This window comes from Haemorhous mexicanus, chromosome 1 (genome assembly GCF_027477595.1).
Source record: "Haemorhous mexicanus isolate bHaeMex1 chromosome 1, bHaeMex1.pri, whole genome shotgun sequence".
In the NCBI taxonomy this organism is placed as follows: Eukaryota; Metazoa; Chordata; class Aves; order Passeriformes; family Fringillidae; genus Haemorhous; species Haemorhous mexicanus.
In genome coordinates, this window is record NC_082341.1 from 4189189 (window position 1) to 4212099 (window position 22911).

Sequence of the window (22911 nt, forward strand, 5' to 3'; positions counted from 1 at the left end):
ATGCCATAAAACTGAAACTGGCCTGAAAAAGCCCTGATTCACACCCCAGTACATTTTTATCCCTTCTGCAGCTTGCAGGGAGGCATTAGAGACTTCAGAGTGAGTCAATCTACAGCAGCTGCCATTGTTCTTGAACAGATGACAATGATCTTATCCTTGCAGCCTCTCTGAGGGAATTGTCTTTTCCACAGCCTAAATGGAAACCTTTAGAATTCCAGCAAAGCCTTGATGCTCTACAGCAGAGCAGAGCAACCCTTTGCTAGGCAGATATTAAATTGTGTGGCAGTGGTTTTCCTTAAGGCTGTCACTTCATCCTGACACTGGTTTTGTGCTCCCCTGCCTGTCTTTATCTACCTATTATGGTATTAATCAGGGATTTATACAGACTTAGCCAAATTTCAGCCTTTCTGTTCATACAATGACATGCTGCTCTCAGCTGACACCCCAAGATGCTGTTACAGCACCAATAATAAGGATTAGCCCCTAATAATTCTGTTAATCACTCTTTCACCACCTGCTTTGTGATTTGTGGTTCCTAAGACAGCCCTGAGCACTCAAGTTGGGTGTTGCAGAAAGTGCTTACACTGCAGACAACATCAAATGATGGGCACAGAGCAGGTCTCAGCTGAGCCTCACTGATCACATCACCCTGAGGTGTCAGAAATCACTCAGCAAACCTGCAGAGAATCCCAAGGCTTCAAGCCTCACTGGTAGGAGAGAAAAGGAAGAAGAGAGGGATAAAAATAAGGTTCCCATTCACCCCCTGGAGTTCAGAGTGTGGGGGAGCAGCAGATTCAAAGGCTGTCCTGGGACACTTCCCCAGGTGGACAGGACTGCTCAGCCAGGGAGGGTGGCACTCCTTCCATGCTCCTCCTTTCCATGGTTGTTCTTCCCTGTGTTCATGTGGTATTTTCGGGGTCCCTGTCATGGGGAGAAATGATGAATCTGACTCCATGTTCTTAGAAGGCTAATTTATTAATATTTATAATGTTATTAATTTATTAATATTATTGTACTATTATATTATATTAAAGAATGCTATACTAAACTACACTAAAGAATAGAGAAAGGATACTGACAGAAGGCTAAAAAGATAATAATGAAAACTTGTGACTGCTTCCAGAGTCCTGACACAGCCTGGCCCTGATTGGTCATTAACTTAAAACAATTCACATGAATCCAATGAAACAACCACCTGTTGGAGAAACAAGCTCCAAACCACATCCCAAAGCAGCAAAACACAGGAGAAGCAAATGAGATCATATTGTTTTCCTTTTTCTCTGAGGCTTCTCAGCTTCCCAGGAGAAGAATCCTGGGCAAGGGGATTTTTCAGGAAATCTGACAGTGACAGTTCATTTGTTTTCTGTTCCCTGCCCACAGGAAGGCAGTCAAGGCCACGTTGGTTCTCCTGCCCCTGCTTGGCATCACCTACATGCTTTTCTTTGTCAACCCTGGCGAGGATGACATTTCCCAGATTGTTTTCATCTATTTCAATTCCTTCCTTCAGTCTTTTCAGGTAAGAGAGCAGGCTTACAGCTCTATCAGCTGAAAGCTCTATCCTCTATACAGCTCTGTCCTCGCTGCTTTTCAGCCATGAAACTTCAGGCAATGAAGTCTGTGATAGAAATTATAGTTGCAAATTGTTGGGAAGGATGAAAGTTTGACAAGAAAGTCTCACAGATATGTGTGCTTGGCAGAAAGATTTTTGAATGTAGAATCTGAAGAAGGAATAGAGATGGAAGCAAGTTTAGATAAAGAAGAAAAGAATTCCTGAGCCAGTCTTACTGGATAACCAAGGAAGCAAAGGGTGTGTTAGTTAGAAGGGGTTTTTATGGCTTAGAGCAAAGGATAAACCCATCTCAAACAAGAAGATGTTTTTACCAAGCAGAAAGATTCCACAGGCAAACAAATCAACAGAGGTTGCAAGTAGGAAAAAATCTCAGAATTTTCCACTGCAAGAAAACTGAAAAACACCTTCTAGCTTGAACTGTAATGTACTGACTTTAGTGATTGGAGAACAGTAACATGAATATGGTAATTACAGTAGTGATGATAGGCTATAGGTAACAGTTAAGGTATAGATTGGTTCTCCTGTATTAAGGTGCTCAGCAAAGAAAAGTACATAATGCATTGTAACCAAAACCAAAGGGTCTCCAGGCCTGCCTGCAGCTGGAGCTGACAGCTGTGGGCACAGCTCTGTCACCCACGGCCCTGGACTGCTGTGACATCTGGGATGGAATAAACTGCATTTGGAAGAGCTGCCTGGAGTCCCACATCTCCCAGCAAATAGCTCAGCTTAGCTCACACATGAATAAAACATGTACAAGAGTGTCATGTGGGGTGGGAAATCTTCTCAGGTGTGGACTGGAGGGATTCATCTCCCTTAACTCAGCACTGGCTTCACCTCCTCATATAAAATCAATAGAGAGAGAGAAGATGTTTCATTCCACCTGCCTGAGAGAGGATGAGGGGTCCCCCTCCCGAGGTGCCTCTGTCCTCCCAGAGCACACACTGGGCTGAGACTTGGACTCAGTGTTGCTAAACCAAAGGGAAACAGCTCCTGCCTGTTGGACTTGCTGCTCTATTTGGGTTGTAAGAGTCTCCAGACAAGTTTTTGTTTATTTAATCCATTAGTCTCACCTTTAGTTCCTCATTGCACCCAGAAAAGGAGAAAAGGGAGTAAAAAGAAGCTCCTTGTTAAGGCAATAATGATGTGCTGTTCTGTGCAGCCAACAGCCCAACATTTAATTAATATTAAATGAAGTTATTTAATGTGGTGATTTTTTAAGGCATGTTAGGAATTTATTTTAACTATTTTCTCTGATTCAGAAAAAAAAGATATGGTGAGTGTAAGTTTAGAACCAGATGGTTAAAAAGAAAGGAAGACAACAAGACATTAACCAGCTGCTTTCAGAGAAATTCCTAATATTTTGCCTTCAAAGATCATTCATGTTTCAAGGGATGGATCACTGAACAAACTTTTGGTGGGAATTTCACTGGGAGGAAAGGGACAGTGTTTCAGACACACTTGAGCTGTGTTGCCCAGCCTGTTTTGAGCCATCAGCCCCATCTCCTCCCTCCCCTGGATTAACTGGAGCTCTGGCAAGATGGAAAAGGCAGTGGAATGTGAGCAATTGCCCCAGCTCTGTGAATCTGACACAAACCCAAAAGCAACTGAACACCCTGAAGGCTCTTTGGCCACTCCTTTCTGCCCAGGTGTGTCCTGCAGCTTTACCTGCTGAACCAGGGTAGGAATTCATTTGACATTGGTGTTTTTACCTCCTGTGTGCAGGAACAAGTGCTCTGACACCCAGGATATCAATACAAACATGCAGCTGGCAAGCCAAATCTAGGGTTGGGTTACTGTTCTTACTGATTGCATCCCACCAGGAATTACGGCTGAGTATCCAAAATAAAAAAAAATGTCCCCCTTAACCTGACAAGGAAGGAAGCTTAGCCTTTACCTGTAAAGTAATTCCACACTTTTCTTTTCCTAAAATTGACTGTATTTTTTACCTGCTGTTGCTCAGTGTCTCAAAGAAAAGCTGCATTGCTCTTTAGTTCTATGAAGATGTGTGTAAGAAAGAAAGCACAGGGAGTCTCTGGTGACTGCTAAATGGCTCTGGTGGTTAATGGTGATAATAATTACAGCCCTGAAACCGAGATGGACAGAATTCCACACTCAGGAGTTCCAACTTTGCAGTCATTTCAGGGGTTTAGGCACTGCTGTCAGCAGACTGCCCAGAGCCTTTGAGCTCAGGTGAATTTAAGCAATCTGGTGATGCACTTGCCCTCCTGGGACCATCTAAAGCCATTTAACACCCCCTGTGAGTGCCTGGGGTGTCCCCCCCAGAGCTGTCCCATCCTCTGGGGGGGGACTGGGTGCTGTAGAGATGTTTTAGCCCAGCTGCAGGGACAATCCCCTCTCAGTGACAGTGTTCAAATGTTCACCTGATAATTGCCTGCTTTCTCTTCTTTCCAGGGTTTCTTTGTGTCAGTATTTTACTGCTTCTTGAATGGTGAGGTAAGTAATTCACCCCTGGCAGGTGGAATTTGTTTGGGTGCCTGATGACAGAGACCTGAGATGTTTTTACAGGGGGTCCCAGTCCCATCAGTCTCGTGTAGAAGGCTCCTAATGTGCACCTGAATTTCCCAGCCTTTGTCCTCAAAACTTTATCAATTTCAGACTATTACCTGTGAGATCAGGGCAGAGGCAAAGAAGTTTTGTCAGATTATAAATTTTCTGTTCTTCATCTTAAGACTTCTTTGAAGTTTCTCATTAATTAAAAATATGATTTCTGGGCATAGCTAATTACTTCTGAGCTGGACTGTGGTTAAGGATATGCTGCAGGTGACCCATTTTTGTAGTGCCATGCTGAGCTGAGGGAGTTTGTCCATGTGGGTCACTAACTCTGAGTGATCAGTGCCTGTTGCATTCAGAAAAGAGGGTTGAAAACAGATTAAATCAGAATTAATATGAGCTACGCTACTCAAGCAAGAAATGCTTCACTAATATCCCTCAGTGTTTGACTTCCACCCCAAAGTGTGAGAGATTTAAATCTTTCCCCTGCTTATATTGTCAGGGACTCATTTACCTGCATTAAAATGTGTCATCTTTGTCCAGCTGAAATTTTAGTCTCTGCAGAAATCAATTCCATACTTCATTATTCCTGCTGTGTTGGTATAAACTTTGTGCTGCTTCTTAATTTCATTGTGGGCTATGAGAAAGAATGGGTATGGCTTTAAAGCAGCAGTATCTTATTTTAAATATTTTAACTTTACAAATTTATTTTATTTTTATTATATTTCTTTTGTTTTATTTTACATTAGTATCTTTCCCTCTTCCTCATTAGTTCTGAGGTGATGCTAACAAGAAGCAGCTCAGTTTCCAGAGTTAAGCACATCCCACTTTTATATCCTGGCAGCAGATTTCTCTGTTCTCTTTCCAACTTTCCTTCCATAAATTGTCACCATTCCATTTGCCTCTTAAAAAACAGGGAGTTTAAATCTTCCTCCAAAACACAGGTGCCTGTAGAACTGCATTTACCTCAGGCTGTGTCAGGGGAGGTTTGGCTTGGGTATCAGGGAAAGGCACTGCCCAGGCTCCCCAGGGAATGGGAACATTCCCAAGGCTGCCAGAGCTCCAGGAGTGTTTGGACAACACTCCCAGGGATGCACAGAATTCCCAGAATGACCAGGTTGGAAGAGACCTTCAAGATCATCCAGTCCAACCCAGCCCCAACACCTCAACTCAACCCTGGCACCCAGTGCCACATACAGGCTTTGGTAAACACACCCAGGGATGGGGACTCCACCACCTCCCCAGGCAGCCATTCCAGAACTTTATCACTCTTTCTGGAAAAAACTTTTCCCTGTTATCCAACCTGTATTTCCCTTGGTGCACCTCCAGGCTGTGTGCTCTGGTTGTGTCAGTGCTGCTGGAGAAAGAGCCCAGCCCCAGCTGAGCACAGGCACCTTTCAGGAGCTGTGAGAGTGATGAGGGCACCCCTGAGTCTCCTTTTCTCCAGGCTGAGCCCCCCCAGCTCCCTCAGGGCTTCCTCTCAGGGTTTGTGTTCCCAGCCCCTCTCCAGCCTCGCTGCCCCCTCTGGATGTGCTCAGGCTGGGGTTGTTGGGGTGTCTGTGGGGAAGTTGGACTCAATGATTCTTGTGGGTCCCTTCCAACTTGGGATATTCTGTGATCTACTTATCATATTCATCAGGTCTGCACTGTTCAAGCAGAAGGAGAATCTTCCTGCACATACCAGGCTTTTTTAAAGCCTTTTTTCCTTTTTCCCCTGGTGTCCAAGTGACCATCAGGGGCTGGAACACAGGCCATCTGATCTCACAGCCAGTCAGGATTTTCTGTCACCCCACTTCCATTTTGTGGCACTCCGACTTGGAGCTGTTGGCTGTTCTCAGCAGGTTTTCACTCTTCTGGCTGTTCTGGCAATCTTTCAGCTCTTTTTACTGGGAGAAATATCCAAACTTCCCCTTCCCTATAATACCACTCTGGAGCTGTCTGTCCAAAGCCATGAGCCAACATCCCATCTCCTGTAGCTTTGATGAGTTCAGACATAATTGAGCCTGTCAAAGGAGGGTGATTCACCTCATGCCCTTCTAGGCCTTGAGAGCAATCTACTGGGAAATCTGGACTGGTTCCAGACCTGATTTTCCAGCTCTATCCCCCTGGGAGTAGGCATTTCTGAGGGAGTCAGTCCAAGGTTCAGACACCCAGCTTAGGATGTTGATTCATTTCCCTAAACTCAGATATCTGGTGCTGCTGGGGAGGCTGCAGAGGATCTGAGGCATCCCTGTGGCTCTTACCAGCTGATCCAGGATCTGGAGAAGATTCTCATCTATTCTATTTGCAGAGACCCCTGTGGCAGAGAGGAATGATGAATCTGACTCCATGTTCTCGGAAGGCTAATTTATTATTTTATGGTACTATATTATATTAAAGAATACTAAACTAAACTATACTAAAGAATACAGAAAGGATACTTACAAAAGGCTTAAAAAGATAATAATGAAAACTCCTGACTCTCTCCAGAGTCCTGACACAGCTTGGCCTTGATTGGCCAAAGAGTGAAAACAACTCCCAGCAGAATGCAATGGAACAATCACCCGTGGGTAAACAATCTCCAAACACATTCCACAGGAGCAAAACCCAGGAGAATCAAATGAGATCAGAATTGTTTTCCTTTTCTCTGAGGCTTCTCAGCTTCCCAGGAGCAAAATCCTGGGTGAAGGGATTTTTTTCAGAGAATGTGAATGCCACACTCATCTGACTGGGAAGTGGGAAAGCCAGGTGGGATCCAATGGGGCTTCTCAATGGGGCTTCTCTCTTGTCAGTAATTCAAGCCAGCCAATACAACCTTTTTGCTTTTTAAGCTTTTCATCAGCTTGGTTTACAACAGGCACCTCCATCTGCTCACCTGAGCAGCTCCAGCCTGGGCTGGCTCTCCACTGCCTGCCCAGACACCCTGCTGCCATGTGGGCACCCACAGAAACTGAATTTGGGAGGGAAATCTTCCCTGTAGCATTTTTTTGTCATATAATGTGCAACTTCCACTTGACTGACTAAACCATGGCAACTCTCTGACTGCTTCTTTGAGGTGAACCACGAGTCCAAACCTCCCAAATATTAAATATTGTCTATTTCAAAACTGTGAAAAAAATTTGGGCTTGTCTTAATGTACTGTGAGAATGGGTTTTTTTTTTTGGACTATCATAAAGCTTTTACAGGATAAAAATCTCCTGTTCTAGCCTCAGTTGTTTTGCACAGCACTGAGGGAGGCAGCAAACTCAGAGAATTTTCAGAGATTTCTGGGTGTGTAATCACATTGTCCAGAACACAAATTTGCATTTCACAGTAAGCTATTTTAAAAGCTGAGCTGCTCCCAGCCAGGCATCCCTACTAGAAGTGGTGATGAAGGCATTGCCACTCAATCCCCATGAGGTACCAGATTTTGCTAAAAAAGGGGAAAAATAACCTGTGAGGAGCAGCCTTTCAGGAGCCTGAAAGCTTCATGGAAATCACTGAAGCCTTGTTAGTATCTCCTCAGTGAGATGTCTCTTCAGTGTTCCTGTGTCTGTGGTGGATGGGTTGATAACTTGCTGTCTCAGAAGGTTTTAAATACTTCAGGTTTTCCAGTTACAGCAGAGCTGGGTTCTTTAAATGCATGTAAAGGTCTTTATCAGCTTGCTCATCCCCCCCAGTGCCAGGCTTGCTCTGAATGATGACACAAGCAAAAAGCCTGGAAAATCCATCAATTTAGGCTTTAATAATGCTGAGATCTCAGCTCCATCCATCCCATCCTGTGTTTGATACACATCCTGCTGGGTACTTACAAACTGCCAGTAGCTGTCTGTAGTAGAGCTCAAAAATTATGGATACCCCTCAACAAACCCCAAAAGTCCCTTCATAAGATCTTCAATGAGTGCTTCATGTCTGGGAGACTTATCCCTTCACAATTTATGTGTTTCCTTTTGCTATTGGACTAAAAGCTGCTGCATTTAGTGGAAGAGAGAGGAAACACCATTGTGGGTTCCTCAGGTGAGAAAGAATGGCTGTAGGGATGTTCTACTCCCTAGGAAACCACATTAAAAACCCTGATTTGGGTTTTTTCCTGAGGCTCAGTGTGTGATTTCACTGAGTTTTCTCATCAGGAAGTATTTTTGAGGAAGAAGGAGAATAATAGGAACTAAAGGAACAGAGGTGATCTTGTTTTCAGCAGCCACTGAGGGACCCCTGCAAAATTCCTTCCCTGTCAGGGCTGGAATTGGATGCAGCCTTTGCACAGTTGTGCTGGATTTTAATGTTCTCAGAATAAAGAAAGGCTACAATTAACCCCAGTCCCTTATGAGGAGAGGAAATTGTGCAATGAATTTACTGCTTTAAGTGCACACAGAGATTTTGCAGTGAGATTTAGTAAACGTTGGGACTATTTCTCAATCTGATGTGAAAATCACTTGGTTTGGGTGCAGAGAAAGCATTAATAGCAGTTCCTGGAATCTGAGCAAAAGGCAGAAATATTACTTAAGGCTGCATTTTGATAGAGTCACAGAAAAGGGAACCATGTGTCCTGACAAACCTGCATGAACTGAAAAATAAAGAGGAAAACTCTACTGGCTCTGGTACCTTTATGCTGTACCCCTCAGTCCAGTTCCCACAATATCTGAGCAGTGTAGTCTGTGGAGCTTCACAACCTCTGTACAACTAAAGCTGGGTTTAAAAATCAAAATCAGCATCTTAAAAACTCTCAGGATGTGAGAGGCTGCTCCAAAGAAGAGTTTGCCTACAGAGTTGGCAAGGGTTGGACTGGATGATCCTTATGGATCCCTTCCAAGCTGAGATATCTTGGGATTCTGGGATTCTATTCTGTTAAGTTTCTGTCCCTTTGTCAGAGTTCTGTCTGTGAAGTTTGGAAAATGAAACAGCTGAGAGTTTTTCCTCTGTAACTTCTATTGATTTAAAGAAACATACCTCGAGATCTAACCAAAAATGACACCTTGGTAACCCCTGATACCACCATAAAATGTCCAGATTTTCAGTGATTTGGTCTCACAAATGTGGCAGCACTGGAGGGAAAAAGTGAAGCTTTAAAATTCAGTCCATGCAAAGACTTTCAAACAAGATGAGTTTATTTCCTTCATTTTTGAGTGGACATTTGACCTGGGCATGCAGCCACCTTCCCTGCCCTCATTTCCACAGAACACAGTGCTTCACACAGCTCCTGGACTGGCTTTGTTGGCTGTGGTGAGAGAGGCTGTCAGGCCCCTCAGCTGAAGATAAAAAAATCAGTAAATCACAGAACCAGTCTGAGATAATTGAGTCAACCATTCACCACACACTGCCAAGCCCCCACCAGGCCATGTCCCCATCCACAGCTTTTGAACACTTCCAGGGATGGGGACCCCACCACTTTGTCTGCCAGCCCCTTTCAATGCCTGACCACCCTTTCAGTGAAGAAATTCTTCCAGATATCCAATCTAAACCTCCCCTGCTGCAATTTGAGGCCATTTCCTCTTGTCCTGTCACTTCTGACTTGGGAGCAGAGCCCAATCCCCCCCTGACTCCTGTCAGGAGTTGTGCAGAGCCACGAGGTCCCTCCTGATCCCCCTTTTCTCCAGGCTGAGACCCTTTCCCAGCTCCCTCAGCTGCTCCTCATCAGATTTGTGCTCCAGACCCTTCCCCAGCTCTGTTCCCTCCCTCTTTCCAAGCCTTGCAGACAAATTATTGCAGTGAATCCATGGAGGAGAAGCAGTTTAGAATAGAAAGTTGCAGCTTTTTATGATTTATTGCTTCTGAAAAGGTCTGAAGCTGTTTTGAATGAAGTGTGTGTGCCATGGGTGGGCACAAGGGGCCCTTGGCACTTGACTCATTAATTTGTTTAGAGATTTTATGGAAAAAAATTACATTTTTTTGGACAAAGAGAAACACTAGAGGGCAAAATATGCAAATTGCATTTAATCCAAGTAGAAAAGAGCATCTCTGGACTTCCAAGAAAATTGACAATGAGAGGTTTCTGAGAAATTGAGGTGTTAGGAAAATTGGCATAATGAAAAATCTGTATGCATTTATGTTGAATGCCACTTCAGAAGAGTGACTGCAGCTTGTGAACTTCTGTTTCAATGACTGCATAAAAAAAACAAGATGCTCCTCAAAATTTTTTCAGTCAACTCACAGATCACAAGGCTGAATTTAATTTCAGATAACACAGGATTTTAAAAAAAAGGGTTTAGGATGGAGATTTTTGGAGCAAAGATAGATAGACTTTACAACAGCATGTTGTGACAGGGCAAGGGGAAATGGCTTCAAACTGAAAGAGGGCAGGTTTAGATTGGGTATTAGGAGGAAATTCTCTCCTGTGAGGGTGGTAAGACCCTGGCACAGGGTGCCCAGAGCAGCTGTGGCTGCCCCTGGATCCCTGGCAGTGCCCAAGGCCAGGGTGGACAGGGCTTGGATCACCCTGGGACAGTGGAAGGTGTCCCTGCCCATGGCTGGGGTAGGATTGGATGAGGTTTAATGTTCCTTCCAAGCCAGGCCATGCAGTGACTCTGTGAATGGTGTGAAACTGGGCTGGAGGAATGAATTCCCACACAGATCCTGCTGGACCCTTTTGACTGCAGGTCAGATTTTCCTTTCAGTTCTTTAGTGAGCACCTTCTGCTCAGGGGCATGTCACCTTTGAGTCAGGAAAAGGAAGAAAGGTGACACTTGACTCCAAACATTCCCAGAGGCCAAAGGCTCCTTCATTACAATCTCACAATATTTATAACCAGCATCATTCACCCAGAACCTGAGTGGTTCTTAACACCCCTCACATGACTGGTTAATTAAGGAAACACCCTTTGGTGAACATCTTGTGAGAAAACAACTGTCCAAAACACCAGCTCCAAGATTGTTTTAATTCTTTCTCTCAGCCTTCTTAAAACTCCCCAGAACAATTCCTGGGAAAGTTTTTCTGTTTCTGTCTCTGACCAAACTGTCAGTATCCACAGGGGAGGGTGGGCACAGCACTCCCAGCATTTCTCTTCTACTCATCCCAGAGTAAGTTTTGACTTACTCATTTCAGACAAAGTTTTGACTCATCCCAGACAAAGTTTTTTAAAGGAAGAGGGATCCTCCATCCAGTTCCCTTACTGGTGGTGTGTCTACCTTTCAGCCAGACCTTCTTGACAGTGATGGTTTTCTCCTGAGACAAACTAAAGTATTGCAGAGAGAGGCAAAGAGTGCATTTAAAATGTTTCATATTCCAGAGAGGGCTGGCTCCACTCCTGCTACCTCAGCAGTGATGATGGAAACCAGAGGATAACAGAGGAGTAAGAATCCCTGCTCCAGAGATCACTTATCCTTGGTACTGGGAGTTTCATGCAATTTCCAATTGCCACCAGATCCCTCAGAGAGTTCAGTGATTCTTGCAAACCTTTCCAGCCATGCTGGGAGATCCCAGCACAGCCATCCCAGAGCAGGAGCTTGGGAATGGAGCTGACAGTGTTTGAGAACAACCCACATCTACAAAGGGATGGTGCTTGATGAGGGGCTGCTCGGGGAAGAGCAAGCTCCACTCTGAAGCTGAATGAAGGGAGCAAGGCAAAATTAAACAGGGAAGGAAAAAATATAAGAGTAAGGATGTTTAAGCACTGGAACAGAGGCTCAAAGGTGTTTTAAGATCCCTGTCCTTTTTTGTGCTCAAAATGACTTGATAAAACCCTGACATCATTCCAAAACTGGATAAAGCCACTGTGCTGGATGGGCTCTGATCATGGCACAGGACCAGAGGCCTTCTGATGTCCCTTCCTACCTTAATTATTCTATAATTCATGAGTTCTGTGTCCATAATAAGGTGCCTGTCCTTCATTTCTATCCATCTCCTGGATGGATACATAACCAACCAGACCTGAGTCTGAAAACATCCTTTTAGAGCCTGAATTCTTAGCTCAGGACTCAGACTCAGTACTCTCTGACCAATATCTATACTCATCCATGAATTGACATTTAAAATGCACTTAGCTGGCTTGGAGAGAAAACATCATCAGAGAAGAATAGATCAGATGCCACTGTAAATTATTCTCACAACAAGGTGCAAGGCAAAGATAAATATGTTTAATTTTTTTTTTCTGTTGACCCTTTAGCCAAGCATCATCTGTCTCTCAAAATCTGTTAAGCTCAAAGTGGCTTCCTTTGATCTGATCATCCTGGGAGGCTGTTTGTTAGAAGTGCCAGCTCTGAGTCAGCCCTGCAATGGTTACTCACCCCCTGTCCACCAGCCCAGGCAGGCTCCACATTATTCATCCCAAGCCCAAAGAATGTGAATTAAGCATTCCTTAAAATCTGTCAATAAATAAATACCAATATGGAGGTGGGCTAGAGGGCTAAAGTTTAATTCTCTTTGCCCTGAGGGTCCTTCCCCATTCCATTTTCCTCCTCATTACACCACTGCTGATGTGAGGGTGACTCCAGAGCATCCCACATCAAAACCAGAGGGGCTTGGGAGTGGGCTGGGTGCACCCCTGGCCTCCCTCTGCTGTGGGTAGCTCTGGTCCTTTGTGGCCCAGAAGAAAGGAGCAGCATTTGTTTCCACACAGAAATGTGTGGCAAATCTGTGTGACTAGTCAGAATTGTTGCAGCTTCTTGAACTGCTTTTTATGATACCAGAATTGCACTGCTGTGGCCTTGGAAATAAACTTTGACATACCAGGCTGGTAGGTGCTGTGAAAATATCCCCAGATTGTAAAGAATTGCTGCAAAGACCCTGAGGAGAATAATAATAATAATAATAATAATAATAATAATAATAATAATAATAATAATAATAATAATAATAATAATAAGGGATTGCAGACCAATTAAGCAGGATAATTTTTAGGAAGAAAAAACCCCATAACAAAGTTATATAAATAGTGGTGTGATACAGGGTGCCTGTTGAAACAAAACCCAACATTGTGGCCAAGCTTTGTTTTTGTTTCCTTTGAGCCTTGCAGGTTGTTTTGACTACATCCCTTCCTGAGCTCAGGAGGATTAAATCCTGATAATGGCATCTTTATGGGGATGTTCAGTTCAATATTTTGTGTGATGGTAACATGAGCACCCTTGGCCTGAGGGGTTGGGTCTGTGGGAGCCTTGCACAGGTGCAGTTGCTCAGTGATGTGGCTGATTTACAAAACATGGATAAAGACCCTCCTGTCTCTCTGGGAGAGTCAGAACTCCTCACCTGGAGATCCACAGCTCTGTCAGCCCAGGGGTCTCTGTGCTGAGGCCACTCTGTTTCTTTGCTTCAAATCATTCTGTGCTTAATCCTTCCAAGGACCTGGAGAGGTTTGACCAACAGCTGCTTCACAGCATTTGCTATTAAATACAGCATTTGCCATCCCTCCTCCCTGAGGAACACCCTGAACATTTGGAAAACTTTCAAAGTACCATTTAAGGCATCACCTTACTTTTATTTAAGTTCTGTTAAGTAATGGATGGGATTTCCCCCCCTCAAATCTTAAACACCTGATACATGCACAGAACCAGCTGAGCTTCTCACCTTCAGCTTCATTTATGGCAGTGATTCACACAAATGAGACCTATTTAATTGTCTTTTTTTGATCAGGTGTTGCCAATACCTTGGGCCTCACTGAGTCTTTACAGGGAGAGGCCAGGACTTCAAAAATCTCATGAAAATTAATGTCTGGCACAGTGAGACCAATGCCTTGAAATTTAAAGATCCATTTTGCTGGTCTGGACATTGGTTAAAAGTCCCTCTTGTTCATCTGTAGCTTGCAAAAAGATCCAGTCAGTGTTCATCAGCCTTCCATAATCTGCAGAAATAAAGTCCAAAGTTATTCTCCAGTCACCTCCAACTGCAGCACAAGGATCTGGAACAACGCAAAAAAAAGTGCTTAAATGTAGGTGGAAGTTGTAAAATCAGTCTTTTTTAAAGCCCATTGAGATCTAAACCTTACTCATTTAATTAATTGGCCTTCTTATCAGGATTTCTGGGAATAAAGAGTGGCATTTGAGCAGAGCAAGAACTTAATCAGTCACAGACTACTGAACACCATGAATATACAGATGAGATGTGAGGAAGAAATTGTTCCCTGTGAGGATGGGAACCTGGCACAGGGTGCCCAGAGAAGCTGTGGCTGCCCCTGGATCCCTGCAAGTGCCCAAGACCAGGCTGGGCAGGGCTTGGAGCACCCTGGGATGGTGGAAGGTGTCCCTGCCCATGGCAGGGGGTGGAATAAGATGATTTTTAAGGTCCCTTCCAACCCAAACCATTCTGTGATGCTGTGATTATTCTACACACAGAGAGAGTTGATATATATATTTATTTTTTGTTGTTAAAGTTGGGATTCAATGTGTGAGATGGTATTTTTGTTGGATTTAGATGTCTGTTAGTTTTTATTTATATTGTAGTTTTATAGGCAGTGAGTTCTATAACACTTTAATAAAAATTGAGCTGAATCTTTTTTTTTTAATAGGGCTTTTTAAGGATAAATTGTTTAATTAAGAAATTATATTTAAATTGTTTTTATTTTTAACTTCATAATTAATTACTCGTGGTTTGTCATGTGGATTTTTTAATTTAATTATATAATACTACTTAAACTCACAAAGAAGAAGGTGAAGAAGAAGGATTAGTTTCTGTTTTAAAACTTTTTTTTTGTTTTATATATATTATCATATTTTACAACTTTAAACTTTAAATTTTTATTATGTACTTTTATTTAAACTACACACTTACAATTTTAGTTTTATTATATAATTTTGGAAGTTTTCTCTATGGCTTTAGGTTAAATGTAGTGTTCTTTTGGGGGTTAATGTGTGTTAGTACAGGAAGGTTACAATTTTCAGCAATTAGGGTTCTAAGAAGAGAGGACTTGGTGTCCTTCTGGTCCTCACTTGTGAACACTTCCAGGTGAGGGGTGTCACCTGGGGACAGAGGATGGTGACATCCCAACAGCCTTAATTCCAGCTTCCATTGCTCTGGCAGCTCATCTATTCCTATTCTTCTTACTATTATAATAACTATAATATTTTAGTATATTATTATATATAAAAATAAATCATTATATATATAAAAATTAATATATATTAAATATATACTATTTAATACATTTATTATATAGTAAATAATAGAATATCTGTTATATTTAGTATATATATATAAATATATGTTATATATTTTAGTATATTTTAGGATTATTAAATCCAAAAGCCCCAGGTGAATTGGCCCCTTTGTTCTGTGTAAGTGAATCAGAACTTCTTCCTCTCTCCTAATGATACAAGACATTTCTTCCAAAATCTGATTTTCAGTGTTACTCAAGGCTGTTTCCTCAGCTCATTTCTAGTTGAAATGCAGTTTCTTGCAGTTTCTTGCAGTTGATGGCTGCAAGAACTTAGCCAGCAGCCAGTGTCTAGCACAGGTAATAGCAGCACAAAGTTGATGTCTATTTTGTCAACAGAAAACCTTCTCTAAATGTTTTCATCCTTCTCTCCATCTCTTTCATTCTTTTTGCCATTCTGCTGTGGAGGAGGAGGAAGAAAGGTTTTTAAGAGTATTTTTTATTTAATATGATCTAAAAGTTTGACAAGTCCCCTGGTTAGGTGATCCAGTCAGAAGAGAAAAAGTCACCCACTGATTTCCTTTCATCCCATTATCCAAATCCTTTTTCTTGACTGTTCCAAAGCAGTGCCCACACTCTGTAGGCACCAATAATGCTAGCAAACCTGATGTGACCACAGCTCAGAAACTGGGATTATTCACTGTACACAAAGCAGAAATAGCTGAAAAGGGTAATTCTGAAAAAGGACCTATTCGCAAGGAAAAGACAGACCAAGGGTCAACACAGGCACCCAGCTCTGTGCTCAGAGAAGGGGACATTTTGGTCCTCAAGCAACTAGAGCTCGCAGAGGTGAAGCTGATAATTTGTGTTCCCAGGACTCCTTGTGGAGCTCTAGCCACTGATGACAGCCCAGAGCATCCTTGGGATGTTACAGGCCAGTGCTGGCAATTTCAGGTCATAAATGTGCTAATGCTGACTCTGGGACATGGTCCTGACTCTAGAAATGCTTAATAAATAGAGGAGGCTGCTCTTACAGAGATTAACAACCATGTTTGATAGTTGATATTTTGCATTCTCTTTTTCTTTTGCTCTTCCACTGTACTATAGCCTTTTTTTGGTGTCTTTTAGCCACAGCCATTCTTTTTCTTTTCTTAAGTACAAGATATAAATTTGACCTCAACTTTCTCTGCTTGCACTCTGGTCACATACTAATTGCAGTTAATTATTCTGTCATTAAAAAATGCTTTGCCCTCACCCTTGGAAGTGCAGAGCCCATTTCCATGTGCTCAGTCCATTAGGAATGGCTCCAGCTGTACAGGAAGACAGCACTTTGGTTTTTTTTTTATTTTTTATCCTGTCTCAAACCATATCACAAAAGCCAACTGCTTGTTTAGACTCACATCTTTATCTCCAGGTGGCTCTTTTTGACTTGGTTGGCTTGAAGCACAAATGATAAATCTAATCTGGCTTCACTGGCTGAGTAAGTATCTCTTCACACTGGTTCCTCAGGGAAAGAAAGCCCACAACAATAACCAAAACAAACCAAACCCAAAAAAACCCAAACAAAAGAAAAGAAAACCCCAAACACACACACACCAAAAAAAAAAAAAAAAAAACCACTCACAAAATTTTACTGCAGAAGAAAGGAGGAAAATTTTCTCTAAATCTAAGCATTTAATGACATCTGGGGAGAAAGGAGCATTCAAGAAGCAACTTCCCTCTGCATCTCAGGTCTTCAGGGGACAGTTTCCCATGACAGTGGTCTGACACTTCATGTGTTACTTAAACCACTTGTCTGGTTTAAGCGTTCATGTAGGCTGGGTTTGTACCCAGAGGAGCAAGGAGTGTTTAATTCCACGTGTCTGAGTGCCATCCTCAGGGGGATTGTCTCTGTTTCTCCTGTACTGTCTGTACTGGAAGCATAAATAATGGATCCAATAATTGGATGGGGCTTGGAACAACCTGGTCCAGTGGAAACTGTTCCTGTCCATGGCAGGGGGCTGGAAAAAAATGAACTTTGAGGTCTCTTCCAGCCCAAACCCTTCAGTGATTCTGTGATAATTGGCCAAGATTAGGTGTGAGTCTGTCAGGGGAGGTGCCTGGATTTGCCTCTGGGTGTGCTTTATATCCTCCCCCCATCCAGAATGAGGGGCAGGGATCCCTCTGCCACTGCAGGTGGAACCATGGTGGGTTTGCCAATAGTGAATTCCCAAGTAGAACTCCATGGCACAGCTTTCCAGTGTTCCTCCTGTTTTCCCAGGAGGGTTCAGTGAGCCAGGAAGGTCAGTCTGGGGAGAAGGGGATGCTGCAGTTTGTGACTGAGTCCCTCCATCCTGATTCTGCTCTTTCATATAACTGTGTCATTGAACTCATTTTATAACCTGACCAAACCCCATCACGAAACTGGTGGAGAGGTGTTGAAGCTACTTCTCCATAATGAGAGGCTCTTCCAGAAATCCTCTGCACTGTTGTTTAACCACATTGTTCTCATTCTCATCTCCAAATCGTTCATGATGATCATGCTCTTCCTGGCAGTGCTGTCTTTATTTCCCCTTTTACTGGGTGTTTTCTCTTTCTCCAGTTCTATTCCCTCTTATTCTTTGTTTCATTCAGCTTTGTCTCACCCCTACTAAGTGTAAAAAACATTATTATTTATATTGAAACAAACCATTGATTCAAAATCACAAGAAACCAGAGTGGCTTTCTCCTCATCTTACCTTAGAAATCTGCAGCTGCTTGCCTTAAATCACAGAACCACAGCCTCAATTATGTTGGAAAAGACCTCTGAGATCACTGAGTCCAAGCTATGACCTAAAACCACCATGCTAGCCATGGCAGTAGCAGAGATCACAGATAGCTGAGAACACAGCCAAAGAAATCCTCTGCTCTGATTTGCTCAATCTCTGCCTCTAGAAGGGCTCTGATAGAAAAGCCACATTTCCAGGTTGAGGATTCCTCTGAAAAGGCACCAAAGAGGCAATTGCAAAACTGCTTTCCAGGCTGGTACTCATAAACCTGCAGTATTCCACGGACAAAGCTGTGCTGGGAGGGGATGGCTTGCTCATAGTTTCTCACAGGCAGTGCTACTGCCCAGAGCTCTGAAAGCCCACCCAGAAATGGGAAAATTGAAACCAGCCAAGAGAAGGACAGCAGTTTCCCTTTTTCTGTGTCCTCCTGGTGAACTTTTCTATGTTTTAACCAGGGGGCCTTCACCCTGTTCATCTGGGGCACCTAAAACTGACAGGGTGTGGTGTGGGTTGGAAACACCTCCAATCCTGGAGCTCTTCAACTCCTCTGAGCACCCTTAGGAAGGACATTTGAGCTGCTCTGAAGTGGGGCTGGAGACTGTGTGTGTTCCTTGTGTTTTGAGTAGACCTCACAGAGCTCCTGAAAACAGTCCCCAAGCTTTCAAAGAAATGAAGAAAAGCAGTGATTCTTCATCTTTGGGCAATTTTTTTTTCGACTCCACCTCCCCTGCAGTGCCATTGGTGGTGACAGACATGCCCAGGGTGGCTTGGATTGACCTCACCCAGGCCCTGAGAGCTGAGAATCTGTGCCAGCATGGCCTTCACAGGCTCTGAAAGCTCCTCCCAGACCTTGTGCAGTTGCCATGGCAGCTGATGCCTTTGAGGTCTCCTCCACAACAGCATCACTGCTGATAATACCCAAAGTTCCCCTTGTCTGTGGTAAAATGGGGCTTAAAACAATCCTTTACTTTTGGGGGATGCAGTGAAAATAAGTACATTATAAAGACTAAAAAATATCCATGGTTAGATATCAATATTGTCTGAACTTACCTAAATTTATAATCTAGACATCTTAAACAGAGCTTGTTGTCTAGACTTATTTAAAACTAATCAAAGGAAATAGGTATTTTTCTTCTGACCACAAGTATCTGGTCTGTTTTGGACACCTGCTTGAGATGAATCATCCCCCTTGACCACACTGATTGGTTCCCTCTTGGTCAGGAGGAGATCTGTAGGTCAATAGTTGAGGTGTAGTGTCTATATTACATTATTTATAACCCCTCTTTGTAAAAAAAATGTGGTTTTGGTAAAGGAGACCCTGGCTTGATACAGGTTTATGTAGCAGTGCTTCTTCCAAAGTTCACCAGATTCCAGGTTGGCAGCAGAACATCAGCATCCTTTCCAAGTGTCATGAACAGTCCAGGCTCTGGACTCTCCAGGAAGCTGGGCCCAGATTCCTCTCACCTAATTTTGTAGGCTTATTTATCTCCCTGGGTTAGGGGTTTGAATTGGCTTCCTCTCTACAGTAAGCAGATATCAGCAAGAATATCCAGAAATTGGTCCAAATGCTTCAAGCCAGGTTCTGACTCTGAGTCTTCCCTGACAGGGATTTGGAAGGGATTTGGTGTATTTTAGGAGTATTTCAAGCCTTCCCTCCCACTGTGTTTGAGGTTTAGGGTTCCTTTCTCCTGTTTTTCTCTTGCATATATATCTATATATTTGAGCCAGAGTTCCTGGGCTCTCTCTGTGCTCCCTGAAAAAAAAAACAAAACACTGAAATTCAAGGTTCATCTGACCTGTTGGTCAGCACCTGCTTGAGGATGGCCTTCTGCTGATGTGGAGCAACTTCCACTGCCTGCTGGAGGTGCTCACAGGGCTGGCTCAGGTGTGCCAGAGCTTGGCTAGATCCCCTGTGCTTCTTCACATCCAAGGGCAGCAGGGTCCCCTGGGATGGGGCTCTCCAAGAATTCCATCAGGTCTTGGACAGACTTTGGATCTACCACCCATTAGATCCACCCATCCTGAGGGCTCAATTCAGTTGTGAATGTTTAGGCCTGTTGGAAATGCTCTGGGGTGTTTAAGATACCAGATACAAGACATGAGGTGTAAAAAATGTTTTTTCCCTGAGTCAAGTACTCAAGAGAATATCAGTGAATTAGAAGCTCCCCTTCAGGCATCTGAATCAGTCCCTGTGATGCCTTGAGAGGCTGACCTGGAACAGAGGCTAGAGAGTGTTAAAGGAAAAAAGTAGGGATTTATTAAAAGGCCTTTAAAGGATACACCTTGGGCAGCACAAGAGCCTCACCATCCTGGCTCTACCCAGGATGGACTCAAGATGGATGCAAAATGGACGCTGGGTCATGAATTTTCACACTTTTCTAAGTTTTGGTCCATTTCCATATTGGGGTCAATTGTCCAATTACAGCTTCAGGTTATGCAGTCCCACCCTCCCAGATTGCTCTCCTCAATTCACTGTTGTTTGTACCTTTTGGGCCTGAAGCTGCAGGGGTGTCCTTGGTTCTGAGGCTGGAAAAGGATTGTTTTGTGTGACTGAGCTGTGAGGAGAACTTGCTAACACTTCACATGAAGTTCAGAGTTATATACCAGTGCAGTACAGAATCTGGAAAATATGAAAGCTAAAAATTAAGGCATCACTTCCCCCCTTTAAAAGCTTAAGGTGTCACCTGTGACAATTCCAAGCCTTCCCTCCCACTGCTTGAGGTTTAGGGTTCCTTTCTCCTGTTTTTCACTCGCTTGTCCCAGCACTGTCCAGCATCCCTTTACACCTGAAACTGTGCCTTCACGTTGTCCCCTGTGTTCCTCCCCAGGTCCGTTCTGCTGCCAGGAAGAGGTGGCACCGCTGGCAGGACCACCACTCCCTGCGGGTGCGCGTGGCTCGGGCCATGTCCATCCCCACGTCCCCCACGCGCATCAGCTTCCACAGCATCAAACAGACCGCGGCCGTGTGACCGCCCACGGACACCACCCACCACCCACCACCACCACCACCACCCCGTGGCCTTCAGAGCTCTCCTGTCTCCACTCCCACCCCCGAGCCCCTTCCTGCAAACTCGCCTCCTTTGGCCCCACTGATCTCTTTCCAGTGAGGGGCCCATCTTGGTTCGTCTCCCACATCCGCGATGCTGCTTGGAGGCAACAAGGAAAAAGCTTCTTGGAGTTGGTGGTGGTCAAACAGATTCAAAGAAGGAACAGGTTCAACCCTGACTGCATCCTGTGGAAGTTCACAATGCAAAGTCTAGAACAGCACACTTGCAGGAAAAATCAAATTTTTTTTTCACCTTCCTTTCTTTTTTTTTTTGTTTTTATTCCCCCTTTCATATTGCGGTGAGCAAAGTGTTTTGAACACACTGCCCATCTCACCCTATACATTGATTCCCAATGATTTCAACAGTTTTGGTGTATAATAGCCCATCCCTTTCTTGTTTTCTTTGTAAAAAAGTTTCTTCTGTGCAAAACTGTCATTTGAGAACTTGCGGCAGCAAGAAAAAGAGCGTCTGAAATGTGGTGTGAAAAGCCTGAATTTACCTGCCTTCCCCATTTCTCTCTTGGACAGACTGGGAATTGTCAGGGCATCACTGGATGTTCCACACAGGGCACTTTGCCTGGTGAGCACCATGCCCTGTTCTTACACAGATTTTCAAAGGACAGGAGTAGCTCTGAGTAGCTCTACAAAATACTCTCAAAATTCCTCTTAGCCCCACGCTTCCAGCACAGTGTAAGAGGAAAGCCTTTGGAAAGTGGTTTGTTTTCAGCTCAGAGCATTAGGGTGGGGAAGGACACCTCTTCTGGGTTTAAAAAACACAAAAGGGAAGCACTGTAAAGATAATAAGGATGACAAGAGGATGTTTGTGTTCCAAGGATAATGCTACATGCTGCACAAAGGTATCTATTGAGCATTTTGAACTAGAGCAGTTGTATCTACCAGGCTTTTTATGTGATGTTCAAGAAAACTGTATATTTTCAATAATAAACACTACTCTGGGTTGGTTTCAATAAAACCAGGCATCTTTTTCTTTAACTCTGAAAAGGAAGAGGACATCTGTCTTGAGAGTGGTTTTGCAGCTAAAATCAGGGATGGAAATCCTGTTTGATAGTGAGCCAAGAAGAAGAACAACCTCGTGATGAAATCCTGACGTGGGGGCATTTAAAAGCAAGAAGAATTGCCTCCCTTCTCAGCTCATGGTTTTATACTGGATCCCTGTCCCTCTGCACTCTCTCCTCTGGGCTTTGCCACAGCAGTAAGAAAAATGTGGTGTTATACATTCTCCATCACCTGCATCTCAACAGAGCTGGAGTAATTTGCTGTTTCCACTTTTATCAAGCTTACTCTGAATTTTCTTCAGATGTTTTATAGGACTTTTCAGCACGAGCTTGATTTAAACCTCCAGATTTATCTTGCTCTAGTTTTCAGGGGCTGGAAAATCTCTTGGAAAACATTGTTATAAATCCCCTGCTTATGGGGGGAGGGGGGGGGAATGTCTGTCCTATCAGCTCAGTCATATTCAACTTTGAGCTTGCTGGCAATGAGCAGCAGATTTAAATAAACAACATTTTGTAACTTTTCCCTCTCCTAACTCATTTGGATTCATGTGCCTCAAAGAGATAAGAGAGGGAGGAAGGAAACAGAGGGAGGAAGAAGATTTGGGTGCCTGATGAGAGAGGACCTGTTGTATTTTCTGAGACCCCCAATGAAAGGAGGAATGTTGAATCTGACTCCATGTTCTCAGAAGGCTAATTTATTATTTTATGACACTATATTATATTAAAGAATACTAAACTAAACTATACTAAAGACTACAGAAAGGATACTTACAGAAGGCTAAAAAGGTAATAATGAAAACTCCTGACTCTCTCCAGAGTCCTGACACAGCTTGGCCCTGATTGGCCAAAGAGTGAAAACAACTCCCAGCAGAATCCAATGGAACAATCACCTGTGGGTGAACAATCTCCAAACACATTCCACATGGGCACAGCACAGGAGAAGCAAATCAGATAATATTGCTTTCCTTTTTCTCTGAGGCTTCTCAGCTTCCCAGGAGAGAAATCCTGGCAAAGAGATTTTTCCAGAAAATACGACAGTGACAAGG

General features: G+C 43.5%; 1 protein-coding gene across 2 annotated transcripts in view; it reads left to right on the forward strand.

Annotated features, from left to right (window-relative positions):
* The window catches only part of CRHR2 (corticotropin releasing hormone receptor 2), a 147205-nt gene extending 124819 nt beyond the window's left edge, over positions 1–22386 (forward strand). For both annotated transcript variants that reach the window (XM_059838718.1, XM_059838728.1), the window contains 3 exons: positions 1381–1516; positions 3983–4024; positions 20632–22386. In XM_059838718.1, the coding sequence (XP_059694701.1) occupies positions 1381–1516; positions 3983–4024; positions 20632–20772 (319 nt within the window). In that variant the 3' untranslated portion in view covers positions 20773–22386. The remainder of the gene's footprint in view (positions 1–1380; positions 1517–3982; positions 4025–20631) is intronic.
* Positions 22387–22911: the final 525 nt, after the last annotated feature.